This window comes from Centruroides vittatus, unplaced genomic scaffold, assembly GCF_030686945.1.
Source record: "Centruroides vittatus isolate TY-2023 unplaced genomic scaffold, ASM3068694v2 contig_235, whole genome shotgun sequence".
Lineage (NCBI taxonomy): Eukaryota > Metazoa > Arthropoda > Arachnida > Scorpiones > Buthidae > Centruroides > Centruroides vittatus.
This window is the reverse complement of record NW_027121470.1, coordinates 562014-581066: the sequence shown is the minus strand read 5'-3', so window position 1 is coordinate 581066 and position 19053 is coordinate 562014. Positions and strand designations below refer to the sequence as shown.

Here is a 19053-nt window from a genome sequence, read left to right as displayed (position 1 = left end):
CGAGAGTTGTGATGCTTATAAAAATGTATTGTAAAATATAGATTTGTGGTCTGTATAACAAATAATTTATGCTATTCTATATTTATATATTTATTTGTAAATATTTAAAATTTGAATAATCATAAATATCAAATCAGCTTTTTAAGATGTTATGTAACGTGCAAATTTTCAGGAAATAAAAGACAAGAATTTCGCCAGAGGTGGTTAAACATAATTAAATTTAGCAGACATTTGTATTAAACCTACTAAACTATTGTCAATAATATATAGTAAGATATTTAAAGCTTATTAAAGTAATTTTTTGGTAATAAACCCTCTGATAAACTGTTCATAATAATAATCAGAAGTTTTTTTTATTCAAAATTGCTTAAGAAGCCTCATTATAATATAACTGCAACTATTTTTCCATGTCGTTCATAGACATCTGCACTGTTAAACTACATAAACATTTCCTTACAGTAGTAAATTAAAAGAAACAAGTAAAACGGCAAAATCCTATTTGGGACAAGGTGAGTCTCCCAGACATAGCCTTATGTCTGGGAGACTCACTACTAAGCGGGGTCACTTTGACGCTCAAGGCGGATCTCGTTTTCATTCTCCAATCTTCTTTGATATCGCTGGTTTTGAGCGCGATCGTTCAAACTTCGCCGGCCACGACTACGAGGTCGTCCACGATGCATTTCCGGTGAAATTATCCTATCCAATGCAGAAATTTCTTTCCGTTGCGTATCGGCACGTGTTGAATTTTGGTAAAAGATTATTTTTTATTTTGCACAAACACTACTGGGTTGCATCCTACCTTGTCTGTTGACCTCGACCACGTGTTCTGCGTCTTTTGTTCTGTCGGTAAAAATTAATTGAGAAACCGATAATTTCCTTAATTTGGATTGGTTACGCGATATTTACAATAGTGTCGAGATATAATATAAATCGAAGATCGGCACGGCTGTCGAATCGAAAGGTTAACTAAATGAAATAAAAAGATGTGTCTTCTCGTTAGAGTTTAGGAGCGAAGTGAGGTCAAAGGGTGAAGGCGGTGGCGTCCTCTGCCCTACATGTCAAATTTTTATCGGTCCCACGATTTTAGTAATCTATACTAGATAATGTTAAAAAAAACCTCACTTGTAACGACATAAAAGCCTGTTTTAAAGTCATATTTGAAACACTCCGAAATTTACAAAATTAGATTACAAATTTTATTTAACATAGAAGATACTACGTGTTCGGTCCTAAGGTCAGAGTTCACTTGTCAATAACGAAAACATTTATAATTATTCTTTTGTATTTGGTTCAAATCCAGCAATACCACAATTATTTTAATTAAAATTAAATAAATAAAACTGATTTATCGTTTTCGTTTTTCGATTTTTCCCATCTGCGAGGAATGGTAGAGGTTATCAGATTTTCGCCGTCGATGTTATTACATTTCATCGATATAAAGACTCAATACAATTAAATTTTAAATTTGCTGATTAAGTAAAACGTCTCTTCAATCCGAAAAATTATTCGGTAGACTACCTAACAGCCAAATCAGGTTATAAAACTCCTTTATTGTTTTTTTACAGATGCATTTCGAGCTACGTTAACGATCTAGGTAAACGCTAGTATTTGTAGCTCCTCTTCTAAATTAACGCGCAAGCGAGCATGCACACTGATTTGAATTGTTGTTTATTTATTTCTCACTCTATCTGCAACATGATTATTGCTGCGTATATTTCGATTAAATACATTAAATCATTGACAAAAGATAATATTTTGTATGGAAGTATGTTTTAAAATAAATTTTAATCTTTACTTTATAATTAATTATTTAATTTTTATAGGAAAAAATAAGACTTTATATAACCTATATATGCTCATAAAAATTTTTTGATCAGAATCTGCTCAGCAAAAATTTTTTTGCTCAGAGCAGTACTTGTTCCGCTCATCTAGAAAAACAATTCGAGGGAACATTGCCTATATTCTATAACATCATAACAATGCATCATTATCGAACGTATTTTGTTCCGAAAGTTTTTGGCCTTCTATCTTAACTACAAGTGCATGAAATTTGAGGATGATGCAAACGAAGTAAAATCTAAGCATTTAAAACTGATTAAACTTTTCAATAGAATAGAAAAATTTCATTATCTTTTCCTATAGAAAATATTTTATATAACTTATAATAAAATTTATTTATTTTTTATTTGAACAAATAAGGGTAAATAAAATTACTTTTAGTTTCCAGCTTGAGATTTATTAAAGGGCTCTGTTTATCAGCGTATTTACGTTATAGTAGTTGTTAATTTGCTTGTTTGTTTCGATACTTTAGCTGTATTTGAATCAACAGAAATGGACTTTGTATATTAAAACATTTGCGAATAATATATAAATACAGTAAATTTTGCATAGTCCATCACTCGCCAATCCTACAGTTAATTTGCGTGTTACTCCTTGTTGATGTATAAAGCAGAGTGGAACCGATAAACTAACCTACGATATGATAAATAACTTGTAAAACAAATTATTTTTTTTTTACTGTACAGTACGTACACGCATGCAAAATTGAATATTAATAATTCGCCATTTTATTGTACTGAGTATTACAATATAAAAATATTTTCCAAGATAAACACAATTATTATAGATGAATACGGTATGTATAATAATCATCATTTTATATTAGTATATTATGCAATCAGTGTCTTTCGTATTAAATATTATAACTGTACTCATTTACCAAACAAAAATCGGAATGTGCCCGTCAGATATTTCCTCGAAAGAAGCAAAACACGATTTACGGAATTTCAATAATCAAATTTAAAATTATTTGAATCAAGCTTCTAAAACAGGTTTTGTATCTATGTATACTAAGTATATTTGTATTTATTTTATCGATTAAAAAATATATACTGTAATTAAAAAGTATCGCTTACTGCATGAAGCAAGCGAATAGGTGGATTTGTTTATATATTATTGATTCTGCATATTAATTAAATATTGAGACAACTGTTTGCATGCTGAATATAATTACAGCTGTTGACCTTTATCGAGAGAAATTGACTTTGACATATTTAAACTAATTATACGGAAATATCATTCTATTACAAATTTAAAATGTTGCGAAATTCAACAACTCTTCCTTATTAGCACTTGATATGTGGTAAATAAATTTTTTCTTAGAATTTTTTGTATACATTGAAACATTTCGTTTGATGTATCCATTCACAGAACTATAATATCTATAACATATATCTTGTAACATAACTGTACAGTTATGTTACAAGTAAATATAAAAAAAAAAGAAAAAGAAAGAGTAAGACGAAGAATAACGAATGTCATGGAGTAATAAAACAAATAAGATTAGCTTCAAATAACTTCTTGCTTTTTAAGCTTACGTTGTAATTAATTTTCTTAGTTTATAATAGTTAAAAGTTTTTCTTCTCTTAAGATTTTGTGAACAAATGTAAAGTAAATTCGAAAAATCATCATTTATCGTCTTCAAATGCTGTAATTTAGAAAAGTAAATAGTTGAGAATTTCACGTAATATTAAAAAAATGACTTAAAAAACTGCAATCAGCAGAGTGATTTGGCTCATGAATGACAATTACAACGACTCGTGAATAACCTTTACACAATTTACTTATTCCAATCTATTTATTGTGAATTTAAAAAACGCATTTATTTTTTGTGTGAAATTATTACTTTGGAAATACAACTCAGTTTTTATAGTCCAGTTTTTTATTCATAAAACACTGTGAGCTGTAAAATGATGACACGTATGAGTCAATTTTCGAAGACAGAAGTCCTCTGATACTATAATGGGTTACCCTTAAGTAAAGATCTAGTGATGTTGTTTCCTAAACTCCGTCTCGTCGAGTCGGGTTCCGTGTGTATCACGATCCGATAGTCGATTCAGGTTCGACGGAAAGTATACTTCCACACTCAATTCAGAGAATATTTACAGTTTATTTACAAAACAAAATACGTAAAGTGTACAAGTTCGACAACATAATATATACAGGACAACAAAGTATGGTGTCTCACGTATTGGATTGGCCTTTGGGAACTATTAAACTCAGGGGAGGCCTCAGTTAGCTTGTGGAGTTGGCTCAACTGCACTGTCAGTCCAGTCTCTTCACAAACCCATCCCTGAGATGTTTACCAGAGGCGAACACTCGTCGTAGAAAGTATTTTACAATTACACACTACAATTTAGACATATTTTTAAAATAAGCAACATTAAATGCATATTGATGACAAGAAAATAAACTCTAATTATAATCACTCCACTTTCATCTTGATGTATTTCGTAATTTCTAAGTTTTATAAAAAAAAAAAATAAATATTTAAACGTTTGTTGTCTAAAAAAGTAAGTATTACATTTCATATTATATAAGTGGCCAGAAGGGAATTTACATCTACTAATCAATCGAACCTATTCAGTCAAATCATGCTACTTAATGCTTGTAAATCATGTTTACAAATAAAAACCTAGCATTAATTCCAAATATAGTAGTCGAATAGGGACAATTACACCTCTGAACGAGACGGTTAAGACCTTATCGGAGCTATAGAGCGTGCCAGTAGGAGCAAAGAAGTCAACCGTACCTGTACATGTGACCCGTCAAAAGATGCAGCTCCCCGAATTCGGTCGCGCGCGATCACTCAGCTAAGAATACCGCGTTTAACTATTTAGCCCCACTCGACTACGCCAGCTTCGAGTAGCTTAATATTTGTGGAATATTTGATGTTATATATAGTATGAGGCGGTGTGAGGACTCGCACCTACGAGGCAGCCGATGTACGAGCGATATCGAGCACCGTAGCGCACGACTATATATGCGGAGCGGCAGTCGAAATAAACGATAGCGAAAATAATGAGTCACCTATATTTGGAGGCGAATATCTCGCAAAAGGTCGCGTATACAAGTATGGTTCCTTTGAAATCTTTGCTCGTAAGGGGGTCTCCAATTCCGTGTGGGTGCGAAAATTCTCATTCAGTGTTCACCTCTTACCGTTTAACACGCACGTTGAACAGGTAGAGGTAATAACTAATATTTTGTAATTCAACATGACCTTCAGAACAGAAGTTGCTGTCACCTTGAAGTCAGCTTACAAAATAGCTTTCTACTAATTTATTTTTTCACATAAGTCTCACAAGCAATAATTTTGTTACCCTAAAAATTTTATCAAATTGTTTAATTATTAATCTACAATTAATAACTCTTTTAATTTTATATTTTAAATCGAAAGGCGTCATTTCGACAATACTCAAAATATTAAATTTTTTGTTAAACAATAAATTTAATTAAAAATAGGAAATTTTATTGCAATTTAAGTATGGATTTTGTCAGCTTGTCCGAAACTTTGCTACCATTTCTTCTTTATCAGAGCTTCAGTTTATATATTTGTATTTTCTAATGGAGAAAAGTGCAACGAGTTTATAATGAAAGTTAATTTATGGAGAGTAGATTTAAAAATGACTAATACAGAAATAAAAATAATCGAAGTAACTTAATTGAACTGTATACATTATTAAATAGTATAACTTTATACTGTTAATAGTGTTTTAGACATTAATATATTTATAAAATTCTTGAAGTAAACATGATATGAATAGGTAACTGCAGTTTTATAATACTGTTCTAACTACATTAGAAAAGAATATTATAAAATATTCACCAAAGCAAATGTCCTAATCGGGGCCTCCTGCATGTAAGATTTGCATATTAAGATTCGCCTTACATCTATCTGGCTTCTTTTTCTAGAGTAAAGAAGGACAGACAGGCAATCAAGAGGACGATAGTGGAAATTTTTAAGTCTACTACTTTTTCAAATGCAACAAATAAGGAATGTACGGTTTTTTCTTTTATTGCACAGTACTATTTGTCTACATCCACAGAGATACGGCGGTGAACACAGGTTTGAACTCTTTGATAACAACGGTACAAACAGTTTGTATTGCCAATAATATATTAACGAAAACAATCCTCGTGTATGAATCAAATGAAATTGCATTTATAAACAACAATTTTAATGTAACACTTTTCTGCTAATTCTTTGATATTTTTATTATATACTTTTAACTTTATGTTTGTATTTTGCTGCTTATGTCCACGTTAATTCGTAATTTTCTGACATATAACAATAGAAATAAGCACAATTTTCTATACTACGACGTAACTCATATTTATTTCTAATACAATTCTTTACAGATATGTGTACAGTACAAATTTATATTGGGATTGAATGATATGAAAATGGCGATTGCAAAAGTATGAAGATAAACTCGTAATTACTTATATTCATTCGAAAACTGTTTAAATATAATAACTGTTATTCAGAACCAATGTTTATTGAACTGAAATTTTTAAAACATGTAGATCTATAAATTCCCACCGTTGTCCGTCCACGTGTCTTTCCTTAATCTCGAGAACGAAGTTATAAAGATGAAAAACAATATGAATATATATGAAAACCTTTGAAGCAATTAGATTCGAACCTCCGATGCAAAGTGGAAATGATATTATTTCAATTCAAATAATTTTTCCTGAAAGCAGTTAATAGATGAATGGCACGACGCAATTATTAGAGAAAAACTAAGACATACAGGGACATGATACTACTAATTTGAGGCGGAGAAACTGCGTTTTAAATTAAATAAATTAGAATTATAATTGAAAACTGCAACCCGGTTTTGTGCACTGTTCGTTATATTTTGCAATTCTGCCCTGATTGTGCTTTAAATCGCCACCGAGACAGGTTTACTTCTTTCTCCTTGTGTTCCCCTTGAATATGATTACTGCGATTACCCTTTAATACATTTTGACAAACATTGGTTATTATTATTATTAGTAACATATATTATTGGTTAACTGACGATCAGAATAAAACGGATATTTAAATTGTTCTATCTTTAAACTAAGGACAAAATAACTCCTATAATTTTACATATTACATAAAGCAAATTATAATTTTAACATCATTCACAACCAAAAGACCCAGTCTGTGTGTTACGCTCATAACCCAATTATAAAATATTTACAATATTTTTCAGTGTACAGTAATTATAATTACTATGGTTATAATTTCAATAATAACATGTATTAAAAATTTATATATTTCTATATACTACTTATTTACAGGTGGAAATAATCACGTGAATTCACTATAGTTTGGAACGGTGATAAATATTGATTAATAATTTTACTTTACTGCTGTTTTTTTTCTCTATTCCAAGTCACTCAGAAATCACATAATCTAGTATTCATCACAAATATCTTTGATTATGTTAATTATAACTGTTACAATTAACACAAAAAACACGAAATTAATTTACTGTAGTTGGAAACGTAACAAGAAAATTTAGTTCTTATTTATAAAGTAAGTTGTATTAAGCATTTTTCTCCATAAAATAAAAGCATGTAAAGAATTTTTAAACAGTTATAAATAGTCTATTTAAATTTTTATAAAAGTACTGCAATTAAATTACATTCACGTGTTTCAGATTAAGACATTTAACAAAAGTGTATTTAAAAAACATTCTATAAATGAATGCTTTTGGAATTATTCCTTCTCATCTCACTTTATACTTATTATAATATAATAAAAACATCATAATAATTTCAAATAAAATAGTTTATCACGCACCCTGAACACGTACAAGTTTAAATAACAGTTTGGAATTCAACATGACCTTCAGCACAGGTGAAGTTGGAGTGGCCGCTCGAGGCACTTTTCTAAGCTGTGACTTTTCAGTGATGTATGAAGGACATTGATCACTAATAAATATTATCCTTTAATTTTACATGTTTAATTAAATGGCATCATTCGGTAATAGTCTAAATAAGAAAGATTTTGTTAACGAATAATAAAAAATGTTAATTTTAAAATAAATATTAATAAATACAAGTAATTTTATTATGAAGTTCGGAGCTTCGTCGACTTGTTCAAAAACTTGTTACGAATTTTTTTATTACCAGATCTTCAGTTTATATACAAAGGTGTCTCGTACTTCGAACTTAATTCATTCGAAGTCCAAAGTATTCAAAGTTAAAGTGATTCGAATTACGAGGTATCACTATATCTGTTTTTTCTGATGGAAGAAAAGTGAAATTTAATTAAAGTTATTGACTTTTTCTTGATTTTAAACGATTACTTGTATTTGTGGGTACCGAGTAGGGACGACGAGGTCAGACCTCTGTCTAATTTCGGCTAACAAGTCGGAGGTAAGTTTTTCAATTTAAACAGAAAACATGGCCGTCTTTATAAGGTTGTCGTGTGTTCGCGGGCTAACGACACCATTTTAGCATTTTTAATGTCGCTTTCTCTTGTAAATGAAATGTATTATGGTGAATTAAAGTAATTCGTTTTGTTAATATCGATGAGTGCCTGCGTATTTCTTAATAAAGTTGTTCTTAAACGAAGCAAATAGACGGAAATAAAAAATCGTTCGTAACTTTTAAACGGTTGATCGTAAGTAATATTTTTTTAATACCAATCGATTCAGCGTATCAAATTACATTTAGATATGTCTACGTCTATTCGTTAATATGAAGTTTAAGACTATTTTTTTAGCTGGATACCTTTCGCTTTACTCTAACCAATTATTTTTCTCAATGTCGCCTTTATAATCGGCTCGCCGAATATCATAAAGCCATGGATATTTTCTAACTTCGTTTATTAAAGCTTCCGAGAAACTTTACCTTCCGCCATTTTCTAACTTCGGATAAATCTAAACTCTGATTGGTTATAGCTTCGAAGCCCTCATTGGCTGTAGCTCACCGACTGCTCCGACGCGACTACAAATATTTAACTTTTTAAATCTGTCCGACTGGAACGACCAGTCTGTCGACCGACTGCTGTTGCCATGGCAATACGACTAGGAGTCGGACCGGTCGGCCCAGTCGGTCATAGTGTGAAACAGCCCTTATTTGACGGTAGGAATCCCGTAGGGACGGGACTACGTTTCATTCGGTGGAGTGTAGGAGGGAAGGTGGAGTCGTGATAAGGCGATAAGCGAATATTCGAGCAAACAAGACACCATATAACAGGATAACAACAATTTAATGGAAAACAATATATACGTTACAAAAATCTGACATAAAAGGGGTGACATATAAAAAGCTATATATCCCTATCACGCGAAGAGAGAGAGAGAGTTCACTGATTGTCTAAGAGGGTTCCATACCTCTTAGACAATCAGTATTTACAATATTCTGTCGGTCACAAGGATCGATAATTCTTTCAAAGGGAAGGATCGGTAACTCTTGAGGCACAACGTAAAATATTCCCTTAAGCACAAAGGACAAAAATGGACGAGATCGCGACTCGATCTAAATCGATGATAGATAAGGTGACCAACTATACTCATTTACTGAGTTTTGTACTCTTTTTTCGCAAACCGTACTCTTTTCAAATCCTGTACTCTGAAAGTACTCATTTGTATAATTTTATACTCATTTGTATTTCTAAAACATTTTTTTAGATTATTTTATTTCAATTTTATTAATTAAATATTTAAAATTATTTTGACAGTGATTTGAATTTCACGCGCGCATATTGCTTGCCGTTTCCGGCACGTCAGACGACAGGGCAAACACCAGACACGAGCATGCGTAGTATGTACGGCAAAGTTTTATGGGAATTCCCTTTCTGTTTAATTAATTTGAGGTTAGAGAAAACCAACAATTTCGTACTTTTTGTTCAAGTTAACAAGATTTGAGGGGTACAAAACAAAATAAAATTTTATTTTATTTATCTAGTGAAGGTGAAGTTGCATGTAAGTATTATAGAATATTATAGAGTATTATAGAATATTATAGTTCCATTTCATTTTACTTAAATAATATCAGATTATAATATTTATTTAAAATCAAAATAAAAAATATATTACTAATATAATTTTTAGATTATTAATTCAAATATGAGCGATAACAAAAGAAGGAAAAATCGTTTAAACGAAAATTTAAAAAAAGAGTTTCCGTTCATTGTAGTTAAAAATCGAAATGATGACTCCTTGGTTAAATGCACAATCTGCAATAGGGAATTTTCAATTGCAATTCATGGACGTAGTGCAATAACGGCACACATTGAAACTAAAGTACAATTAAAACGTCTCATGACACAGCAGCGTCAACATCCAAACTGACAACATTTTTTAAAGGGAATATTTTGGAACTAATGAAAAAAAAATTGGCAGTTATGGAGGGTACTTTCGCTTTTCACACAAAAATCCATAATCAAAGTTTTCGCAGCATGGACTGCACTACTAAATTATTAAAAAAATTTTGTGACGAAAAATTTTCTTGTGCGCGAACAAAATGTGAGTATATCGTAACCAGCGTATTTAATGAATACTGCAAGAAAATGCTATCAGAAAATCTGGATTCTGTATCATATATATCTATTCTATCAGACGCATGGAATCACAATGAAATAAAACTTTATCCAATTTTAGTAAGGTATTTCGATATTAAGAACGGTATTCAAATTAAGATTTTAAATTTGGAATCAATCGAAGGGGAAACATCAGACATTTTGTCTAATCACTTATTTCGAGTTATAACAGACAACAATTTGAATAAGATAATTTTGGCGCTCTCGGCTGATAACACAAATACTAATTTTGGAGGACGCACCCGTAAAGGTGTCAATAATGTGTACACAAAATCAGAAGTCAGTTAAATCTAGGTCCTCGTGACACGGTGCGAAAATGGCGGAAAACGAGCTTTTGTGTACGTTCTCTCGTTGCTACTCTAGAAGATCTGGAAAGATTTATCGAAAATATCCGAAAGTATTCATGTATCTACGACAATAGGCATCCCGATTATAATAATGGATGCCTAAAACACGCGATATGAACGGCCAAAGGAAAATCCTTCAATTTAGAGAAGTATATAATAAAAAAGCTAAGCTTATAAATGCTGTATATTATCTTAATAATATAATAATAAAAGTCAATATATGAAAGTAAAGATATTACTTTTACTACATTTGTAATTATAGTACAGAGAAAACTCGTAGAATATAATTATTGTCTTTATATCGATATATCACGTATACATCGTAATAGTACTGTCGCCGTAAAAAGCTTCACTAGCCGGAACTCCACCTCAATCCGAACGCAAACGCAAATAGGTCACGTGATTAAAAGCTTTTACGGCGAGGGGTTTTACGGCCCTTTTACGGCTAGTGGAGTCTCGGCATAACACTTCCATTGTTGATGGAAGTGTTAAGACTTAATCCTGTCCCTCTCCCCCGTGGGGAGGAATTTCGAAAAATACCTTCTTAGCATGCGTTCTCGTAACATACCTTAACTGTGTACCAAATTTCAACTTTCAACTCCTAACCGTTTGGGCTCTGCGCTGATTAATATTATTATTATTATGTTGGGTAAAGTAAGAGATACTCGGTTAACACCGGTGGCTGTGTACTATGCCGGACCATAGTCAAAGCATAGTAACCAAAACAGAAATTAAAGAAGTGTATCAGTGTGTGTGTCTGTATTCAGGAATTTTCTCACAATATGACATGTATTCAATATAGTGGCCTTCTGTAGTGTGATGTATGTGTTTCTATTCAATTGTAATGTGCCCAGGCTTTTGTGTAGTGTGTGTGGTATGACACCTGTAGAGGAGAGAACAACAAGTACAATAAGCACCCTATCCATCCTCCACAGATGCCTTATTTCCTGGGCGAGTTCTGTGTACTTGCTAATTTTTTCAGTGCATGCATTTTGTATATTGTGACAGTGGCGTGCCGTGACATTTGATGACAGGGAAGCTGTGTTTCTGTAAGAAGCCGACTTCCAGGGGCAATCCGTTAATTGCGCGTCAGTGATGGTCTAGGGCAGTGTTTCCCAAAGTGTGGTACGCGTACCCCCAAGGGTACGGGAAGAGTTTAGTGGGGGTACACGCTGCACCATGCTTCGGCTGTTCCTGGTCAACAAACAAGTAGTTTACTTTTTTCGATTACAAACATAGAATAATAATAAAAAACTTCGTTACTTCTTAGAGGTTTCGCCGGGTGCTGTGATTCTGTGTATTTCTCCACCCTATGGCCAAGACAACAGTGTCACACAAAAACCTCCAGTATCTACACATTGAATTGTTACAATGTGCGCGTGTGCGTATTTTTAGCTTTTGTGCGATTTTTCTAACAGGAAAGGTTTGTTATGTGCTTTAGTATTAATAAAAAGCTAAAATTGCCGAATAAACCAATTTTTCTGTAGCTAGTTACTACAACTAACAATTCTTAGCAGAGACTTACTTTGACAGTGCTTCTAGAAAGACGAAAATGAGACCTAAAGTCCATATCGCTATATCTAGGAACAATATTTTCCACATAGTCTTCTATTATGGCTTTTTCGATTTTTCAATTGCAGCAGCATATAGAAATGGAATATCCTCGTTATCTTTGGTTTTTGATTTAAAGTATATGCAATTTTTTTGACGAGGGGTACTCAGCATTAAGAAAATTATACAAAGGGTACACAGATGTCAAAAGTTTGGGAAACACTGGTCTAGGGCAATGGTTCTTAACCTTTTTATACTCGCGGCCCACCAAATATTTCATAATTTTTTGTGACCCCCATTTTTTAATAATTTATATTTGATAATTTATCTATAATAAATTGATTTTTTATTATTGCTTTATTTTTTATATAATAAATGTAAATCATAACTTTATTATTTCATTATCTATTTAAATAACATTCAAACTTCACAATTAAACACGAAAACTCATTAATTTTTAACAGAAAATAAAATAAGAAACATGTCGATAAATCGATCCAATGTCGATGCTAAAACTAAACTAAAACTAAAACGCCCACTTGTCGTAAGGATTTTGCATAACTTTTGCAAAAATATTTAAATTTTCAAAGCCTACTATTTTTCCTAATTATTTTTAAAATTCCAAGCATTAATAGTTTCTTAAAATTGCTTTGGAATAAAAGAAGTAAATACTGCGGTGTAAGTAGCATATTTACATTTATTTCTTCTGTACTAACAAAGTTGTATGTAGGAAGAAATACAAAATAAATAAATAAAAACTAAATAGGAAAACTTTATCTTTCTTATTTCACTTTTCAATACGATATTCGGATTATACATCAATTTTCTTTTTATTATATTCCGAAGGAAATTTTGCATAATTTGGCGGCCCCGGCAAACTTCTTACGGACCCCCAGGGCCGCGGCCCCCTGTTAAGAATCACTGGTCTAGGGTCCATTCGTATTCATTTGTTCGATAAGCCAGTAAAAACTGTAGACTTCTCTAAATGTATTTTTAATATCACAATTACATTCCGAATCGCTAGCCACGATATAAGGGCTAAAATTAAAAATAAATTATAAAAACTTACTCGGTGAAATAAAATGTGCGATGGATATACATACCTGGTACAATGTATTGTTCGATTGTATTAATATACTTTTAAAGAAAATTATAATTAAAATATAGCTTTGTAAAGAAACGTACATAAAAATAACATAAAATAGTCTTTACTTTTTAAATCTTAAAACAATCCACTTAGTCAAATATCTCGATACGAGTAGCTAATGGATGGAACTAGTGCCGGTCCAGGTAGGTGTGTAGTGAGTGTGTGCGTGCCAAATCCCGAGGGTGCCGATACCGGTCAATGTCGAATGCCTCTTTTGTCGCATCACTAGTATATCTCAAAGGACGCCACAGGGCTGTTGTAAATTTTAAACGTTTCTCACCGTAGCTGTAAAAATCTAACTATGTTAAACTTAATAGTCATTCGTTTTCTAACTAATTCGTTTTAATACCAGGTGTACACGGAAATCAGTTTCCCACTGTACTGAGCGAGTGATTGGTTCTGTTAAGCTTTTGTTGAAGTAAAATTCTGGCTCTTTCAACAGGGTTTTATTTATGTCCCCATTCCCTAATCTCTTAATTATTTAGTCACTTCTTAAGTAGAAATAAGTCGAAACCAGTTACTTTGTACCTGAATATCTGTAGTCTTGGGAAAAACAGTGGAAAGACAAATTTTTATGACAACGAGATATATAAATCGTAAATTTAAGGAAAATAAATTCTAGAGCTTTTTTTTTTTGTACCATTGTACAGTACGTCTCATTCATTAAATTTGGCTGTAAACGATGCTGCCAAAGTAACGGTTAATTTTTATCACTGTACTAGAATTGTACACGTTTTTTCTGCATCCCCTTAGAGATGGGACTTACTAAATCGTAATATCACCGGTTTAACATCGAAATCCGTAAATAATATAAGACGGGAGAGCGGAATAAACGCGGAATAAATATATCAAATATTTTAATGGAGTTTTTTTTAAACTCCTGTCAACTATACGGAACTATCATAAAAACGTGCCAGTAAATTCCTATCGGTTGGGTTAAGTTATAAATCTAGTCTAGGGTGGGCAACCGTTTTTATAACATAAGCCAGAATAAATTTTACGTTTTTTTCCGCGCCGTAGTAGTTAATAGGGGAAAAAAAGTGAAATTTATTCCGCACGCGGCGCTAGTATCGATGAGGTCGTAAACAGACTAAGCGATACGTTGTTGGTTGTAAAGTACCATTTGTTTTTTCTTTAAACGAAAATCTAATAAATATTTTAAATTTCAAAAATGCCAAGTATGTGGTGCTGTGTACCACATTGTTCTAATAGTGGCGGTCACAAGTTTCCAAAAAATCCAGCATTGCGAAAGAAATGGATTCACGCCGTTAAAAGAGCAAATTGGAAACCAACTTCATCCAGTCTCGTGTGTAAAAATCACTTCACACCTGATCAGTATAAGGAAATTAATATCTTTGGTAAGCACATTTTTTAAAGAATTATAATAACTGTACAATATTTTTTTTCAAGCTATTAGCAATTAAGAAGCTTCAAACACCTCGCTTGAAAAATACTTGATGTTTACATCAAAAGTCTCTGTTTAGTTTTAATATCTAGGCGTGATAAGCCCTAACAGTAGAGGCTAGTTTTGAGCACTTACATAGCATTAATGCTAAGTTAACAAAGGATAAAAAATATATATAGTATCATGGATTTAATTGTTAATTCTTTATGCTAAATGAAAAATAAATAGATTTATTTTACTTTATTAGAAAACATCCCAGCAAAGAGACAACTGAAGGCTGATGCTGTATCAAATGTATTTCTTTGGTCTAAAAAAGAGGCACCTTCGGTTGTGAGCAGACGAGCAAGAAGAGAAAACCGTGAACGCAAAGTTCAAGATAATCATGATGCATGCTATATAATGGATACTGGTACATTAGAAATAGGAGGAGAAGTAATAATAGATGAGGAGGAGGAAAAGGCTACTTGTCTTATTGAAAATAATGTGGCAAGCACTATGGTCTGTGTAACTACACAGACCCATACTTTTGAAGTCCCAATGTCAGTTGAAAGATTTGAGTTTGACAACAATGCTATACATTACTATACTGGGTTAGAGAACTACAATTCTTTCAATTTTGTACTACAAAGTTTGGGACCAGCAGCATACAGCTTAAAATATTACAAGTTTCAGGTTGTAACACTTGCAGTGCCAAACCAGTTGTTCTTGACTTTAATAAAATTAAGATTGAATACAGCAAATTTTGAGTTGAGTAGGATGTTTAGTGTATCTGAAGAAACAGTACGAAACGTTTTCATTACTTGGATCAATTTCATGTATTTACAATGGCAAGAGTTGGATATATGGAGTGAAAGATCTCTTGTTGATACATACATGCCTAGAGATTTTAAAATGAAATTTCCAAATACTAGAGTTATCATTGATTCTCTAGAATGCAAAATAAGCAAACCAAAAAATCCTGTTGCACAGCAGGCTACATGGTCATCATATAAAAATGACAACACATTAAAAGCAGTTGTAGGTTGCACACCAGGTGGTCTAGTAAGTTTTGTTTCAGAAGCCTATGGTGGTTCTGCAAGTGATCGACAGATTGCAGAAAGGTCTTCACTGTGTAAAATAACAGAGGCAAAAGACTGTGTAATGGCTGATAGAGGTTTTAACATTCAGGACTTGCTAATTACTAAAGATGTTGTGGTAAATACACCCACTTTTATGAGAGGAAAAGCACAGCTGAGCAGCAGTTTGTTATCTCGAGACAGAAAAATATCTAGTAAAAGAATACATATTGAACGTATTATAGGAATGGCTCGTACATATAAGATTTTGAGGCAACACATGCATCCGACAGTAACCAAACTTGGCAGTGAAATTATATTTATATGTTTTATGTTATGCAATTTTAGACCATGCATTGTTGGCAGAGATGCTTAATTTGTTTCACTGTTAGTCTAGCTCTATTAATTCTGTATATAATGTTTTTTTCATTCTAGACCCTAGCCTAATTTAAGTTTTCCATTTATAGTATTTTTAAATTTTTGTCTGCTTATAAATTCTAAGATTAAGAATGTATACTAGCATACACAGTAAGGTCTTCATTATGGAACTTCAATTCAAAGTAATATAGTGGTTTTAAAATTTGTACTATAGTTGAATAAATGTTTGTAAATTTGTAAGCAAATAAAAAATTTTAATCTTTAAAACAAAATCTCTTTTTATTATTTAAAAAATTTACCATCTAGAAAAATTTTACATAAACTCAAATTGTAAAATAAAAATAACAATTAGCTCAATTATTTTATAAACTTAATGTTTATAGAACATCTTTTTTAAAAGAGCTGGCTTAAAATGCTCATGGAAAAACATAATTAGTGTTTCAGTCATGTCTGCAATAAATTTATCATCTCTTGGAATGATAAAAACTTTGAAGTCACTTTTTGTGTAAATAAACAGGTGAGCAACTTGTCTATTTGTCACTGCTAATTGACCTTGGATTTGATAAAAATAATCATGATTCCGTTTTAAAGTAATTTTGTCATCAGTACATTCCAAATATGGTACATTTTGCACATTCACAGGAAGTTTAAAACTGGAGTAAGGACATTTAACTTCTAATATTTTATCATCATCCACAAGCCCATCTGGACTTGCAGCTAAGAATGGGTATTTTGGATGAAGAAACATGCCACATTCTTTCACAGGAGTATTTTCAAAAGAAGAATATGCTTCAATTGCTTCTTTTTCATACCTTAAGCCATGAGAAATTGCCTTACTTTTTATTGGCCTACTTGACAGTAACGAGTCACACAATTTTAGTCTGTCTGCTGATTTTAATTTACAAACTTTTCCAAAGTTTGAAGATGTCAAACGCAACAAATGTTCCTTCTTCCAAACTGCACTTTTTCGTTGTAATCGGGTCTCTTTTTCCAAATGTTCTATGTACTCCCTACTTGCTTCAGTTACATGTAAAGCTTTTAAAAACATTTCGGACATTGTGCTTTTGCAATAATCATGATCTGACTCTAAAGCCCTCATGTTTGCTGGTTGCCTTAATTGTAATATCGGTATTGCACAACCACTTTGCATGTTCATTGCCAAATTAATAACAAAGTTTGTATAATCAGAGATTGAACTGCCAGATGGTCTGGGGTCAAATTTCATGTCTTCCAATCGTTTCCTTTTCATTCCTCTCTTCTTAAATAAATGAAATGGAAGCTCACTAGCCTTAATTGGGGAACCTTTATGTTGGCGGGTAGGCTGATGGAATGTTTGCAGAACCTGAGTGCATGTTTTGTGACACTTATAATTGCCTGTTCTTCCGTATTCTTCTATTGCCAATAGTGTTACACATACATGTTTGCAATATGCTTTAGGCCCTTTACCTGCTGTACATTCACATATTGCATTTTCTATATCCCCATCATCTGTAATTACTAAATCTGTATAATATGTGTTCCCCTTGGTTAATTCAGATTTTACATTACCTTTAAAATATGAAAATTTTTTTTCTTTTGTTCCTCTTATTGTTAATAAGAATTCATTAAAATACATCTGCACAGCAGACAGTGGCATTCTTTGATCTGACATCTCCATGTAGGCATCAATTGTATCTATAGTCAAAACTGGTATTTGTAAACTTGGAGAGAGATCCTTATATTCAGATGAATCAGGAAGTTTGAGTTCAGGAGAGCTATCACAGGATATAGAAAAATTATGAGTTTCCTGATTCCTCTCATATGCCAGTAACCTGAAAATTATTGTAAACAAGTTTAATAACTAGTTAACATATGATCACCAATATTTTATTTAGTTTTTTCTGTCTCATTGACAGGAAAGGCAAAAATTATTATTATATATTATATTCTTACCTTAATATATTACATATAATATAAAAATAAACAGTATAAGGTAACTGAACAGTATTGACAAGCACCTAAATATGGCATATATATATAGTGTATGCCAGATTTAGTAAAAGAAAATGGGCAAAAATTCACTTGTACAAAAAGTTTATTGGTGAAGAAATTAGTCTTATTGCATTAAATTATTGAAACAAGTAAGAAGACTTGTGACCAATAAAAAAGACATTTTGATTATATTTATTTTAATTACTCCAAAAATTGTTTTCTCTTGGTAAAAGATTCAGATATATATCTCTTATATTGTCTTAGAACTTCATAGAAAGTAGTTTTGTTTGTGTTGATTGTTGTTCTAAATTACAGTGATAACCTATTGGTACAGTTAACATTTCAGATACTGGTATAAATTGGTTATAATATATCAGGTTCAGTACATGACCATATTCCAAGAGGAAAAAACTTCATTTTAAAGTTTTGACCTTATGTTTTGGTTAGGCAAATGTGAAAAGAATCAATGACAACTTTACTGATCTTTAAATGTTTTTATCGACGAAAAATGTGCATTTTGTGAAATCTTATCCTTAAAACTTTCATATACTGGTAAGTTACCTTATCATGTAATAGTTATAAGGACTTGAAATTATAAATGTAATAATTAACGATAAAAATATAGATGTAGATTATTTTAACTTACCTTTCTATTAAATCGGCTTTTCTACCAGCTAACTTGGCATTGTACTTTTTTAATTCTTCCTTTAATTGTACCGTTGTTAACCTTCCTAAAAAATATTTTCGTTCTTCCATTATTATAAAGTAAGCTATCCTTCGAACGGAACAGCTTGTTTACAACCGTATCGATATGCGCG

General features: G+C 31.8%; 1 protein-coding gene across 1 annotated transcript; it reads left to right on the top strand.

The window, feature by feature from the left end:
• Positions 1-14597: 14597 nt before the first annotated feature.
• Positions 14598-16530, top strand: LOC136971190 (uncharacterized). The gene is made up of 2 exons (XM_067265663.1): positions 14598-14784; positions 15079-16530. Exons 1-2 carry the CDS (start codon positions 14598-14600, stop codon positions 16260-16262), a joined length of 1371 nt encoding a protein of 456 aa, XP_067121764.1. The 3' UTR covers positions 16263-16530.
• Positions 16531-19053: the final 2523 nt, after the last annotated feature.

What these genes read in the sequence shown, in the direction of transcription:
- LOC136971190 (XM_067265663.1), top strand. Translation starts at nt 14,598, where the DNA reads ATGCCAAGTATGTGGTGCTGTGTACCACATTGTTCTAATAGTGGCGGT. An exon ending in TAAGGAAATTAATATCTTTG is followed by an intron (nt 14,785 to 15,078) that starts GTAAGCACATTT and finishes TTACTTTATTAG; the next exon opens with AAAACATCCCAGCAAAGAGA.